This window comes from Emydura macquarii, unplaced genomic scaffold (assembly GCF_026122565.2).
Source record: "Emydura macquarii macquarii isolate MOO-44397 ecotype Brisbane River unplaced genomic scaffold, CSIRO-AGI_Emac_v2 contig_1234, whole genome shotgun sequence".
Classification (NCBI taxonomy): Eukaryota; Metazoa; Chordata; order Testudines; family Chelidae; genus Emydura; species Emydura macquarii.
In genome coordinates, this window is record NW_027131371.1 from 1 (window position 1) to 2,380 (window position 2,380).

The 2,380-nt window shown below is 45.4% G+C and overlaps 1 protein-coding gene across 1 annotated transcript; it reads left to right on the forward strand.

The window, feature by feature from the left end:
• Positions 1–511: 511 nt before the first annotated feature.
• On the forward strand, positions 512–1,267 carry LOC137152960 (olfactory receptor 51G2-like). The gene has a single exon (XM_067547891.1). The coding sequence runs from the start codon at positions 512–514 to the stop codon at positions 1,265–1,267; it is 756 nt and encodes a 251-aa protein (XP_067403992.1).
• The last annotated feature ends 1,113 nt before the right edge of the window (positions 1,268–2,380 follow it).

Below are 2,380 nucleotides of genomic sequence, written 5' to 3' on the forward strand. Positions count from 1 at the left end.
CACAGGAAAAGGGGCTAAATGCACTACAGGTCTGATGCAGTCTGGCATTCCCTATCGGTGGTGTACATGAGAATGTAGGAACGGCCACACAGGGTCAGACCAATGGCCCATGAAGCCCAGTATCCTGTCTTCCATAGGGCCAATGCCAGATGCTTGAGAGGGAATGAACGGAACAAGTAATCATCGTGTGTAAATCGAAGAGTATGTTTTTGTTGATCTTCCTTGACCTTCTGGAAGACTCTAGACATGCACTGAGAGCAGAATGATATCTCCTTCAATATTATCTAGTCTCTTTTTCCTTTTCCTTTCAGGAAATAAAGTTCAAAACTCCTTGGACCCCCTCAGGATACCATGCCAGCTGTCAATGACACCAAATTCCAACCTGCTGTTTTCCTTCTCACCGGAATACCTGGCCTGGAAGAGGTCCATGTCTGGATTTCCATCCCCTTCTGCTTAATGTACGTTATTTCCATATTAGGAAATTCATTCATTCTGTTCATTCCATGAGCCCATGTACATTTTCCTTTCCATGTTGACCGTTACAGACCTTGGCTTATCGTTATCCACCCTACCAACGGCACTGGGCATATACTGGTTTCACTCTAGGGAGATCTGCCATGATGCCTGTTTTGCCCAGGTGTTCTTCATCCACTCGTTTATGACCATTGAATCCTCTGTGCTCTTGTGTATGGCCTTTGACCGCTTTGTGGCGATCTGTAACCCGCTGAGATATGCTTCCATCTTAACCCCGCCAAGAATAGCCAAGATGGGACTGGTGTCTGTGCTCAGAGGGGTTATCCTAAATTTCCCACTCCCTATTATTCTGAAACAATATCGATACTGTAAGGAAAGCATCCTCTCCCATTCATTCTGCCTGCACCAGGAAGTCATGACGATCGCTTGTTCGGATATCAAGGTCAACATCATCTATGGTTTCTTTATATCAATCTCTGCAGGGGTGTTGGACTTGCTGCTCATCCTCCTATCCTATGTGATGATCTTTAAATCAGTGCTGAGCACTGCATGCCACGCGAAGCGCCTCAAGGCCCTGAATACCTGTGTCTCCCACATCTGCGTCGTCCTTCTCTTCTACACACCAGATGTTGCCTTAGCTGTGATATATAGATTCGTGAAGAACGCTCCTCCAATATTTCAGATTCTCCTAGGCAATGTCTATATGCTGGTCCCGCCCTTCATGAACCCAATTGTATACAGTGTGAAAACACAAGCAATTCGTGTGAGGATAATCAGGGTATTCGTCAAGTGAAGGGTCAGTTCATCATCCAGCTCCAGAGAATCAAACACCTGTAATTGACTTCTTGCTATCCCGAGTCTTCACACTGCAGGGGGAAGCTCTGGGACAGCGAGAATCCAGCCTGACCAGCTGGGAGGCTGGTCCTGTGGTTTGTGCACTGACTGCTGGTCAAGATCTGAGGTCACACAGGAAATGTGTGCCAGAGTTTGGAATTTTGTGTGTGTTGCCTAAATTCTGGTTACCCACAAGACCCTTCTTCCTTTTCCGAGCCACAGGATAGGAGCACAGGGTCGCAGCCTAGAACTTAAAATGATGAAAACTCTTCTCCTTTTTGTGCTCCTGTTACGCACAGCTGTGCGTGTTACTAGTTGAGCCAGAAGATTGGGTTTGATGTTGAAATTGCTGGGTGAGTTTCTAGGGACTGTGCGATACAGAAGGGGAGACTAGATAATCTCAGTGGTCTCTTTGGCCTTAAAATCTAGGAATAGTTACACCACAAATGGCATTTATTTCCATTGTCTGATGAGAGTTTACAAACATCTTCCAGTAACTGGAACAACTCTTAAGCAACTTCTCCTCTGTGTTTTAAGTCCATTTAGTCCTCTCTGAAGAAAGAACTAGGTTCACACCAAAGCTAGGTGAAATCTTTCAGACAGATTGTTCATTTGCTGGAAAATGCAGGTTCAGCTGACCCAAAATGATTCTCAAATTTGACATAATAGTTTTAGCCTTTCACAAAAATGATCAGAGATGAGGGAGAAGGTGGTGGGGCTGTCTCTCGTCACCCAGTATAATATTTAGGACAGTGAGTAGAGTACTCATATGGGTTGTGGGACGGCCCAGATTCAAATCTCCCCCCTTGACCACACCTGAAATGGAGTCACTAGAAATTCACAAAAATTTATGATTTGGTTCAGTCTAAATCAATTTTTTTTTCAATTTTCAGAATTGCCACTGGACCAAAAAATCAGTTAGGAGTGGCACTGGGTGGCCTTTCAGGGTATATAGGCACCCCAAAATTTGCTTTAGCCCCCTCCGGTAGCCAAGCCGCCCGGTGCAAAGTGTGGCATGCGCCACTCTCCCACCATCCAGCTCTGAATGTTAACGATATGCTGGGTTGTCCTT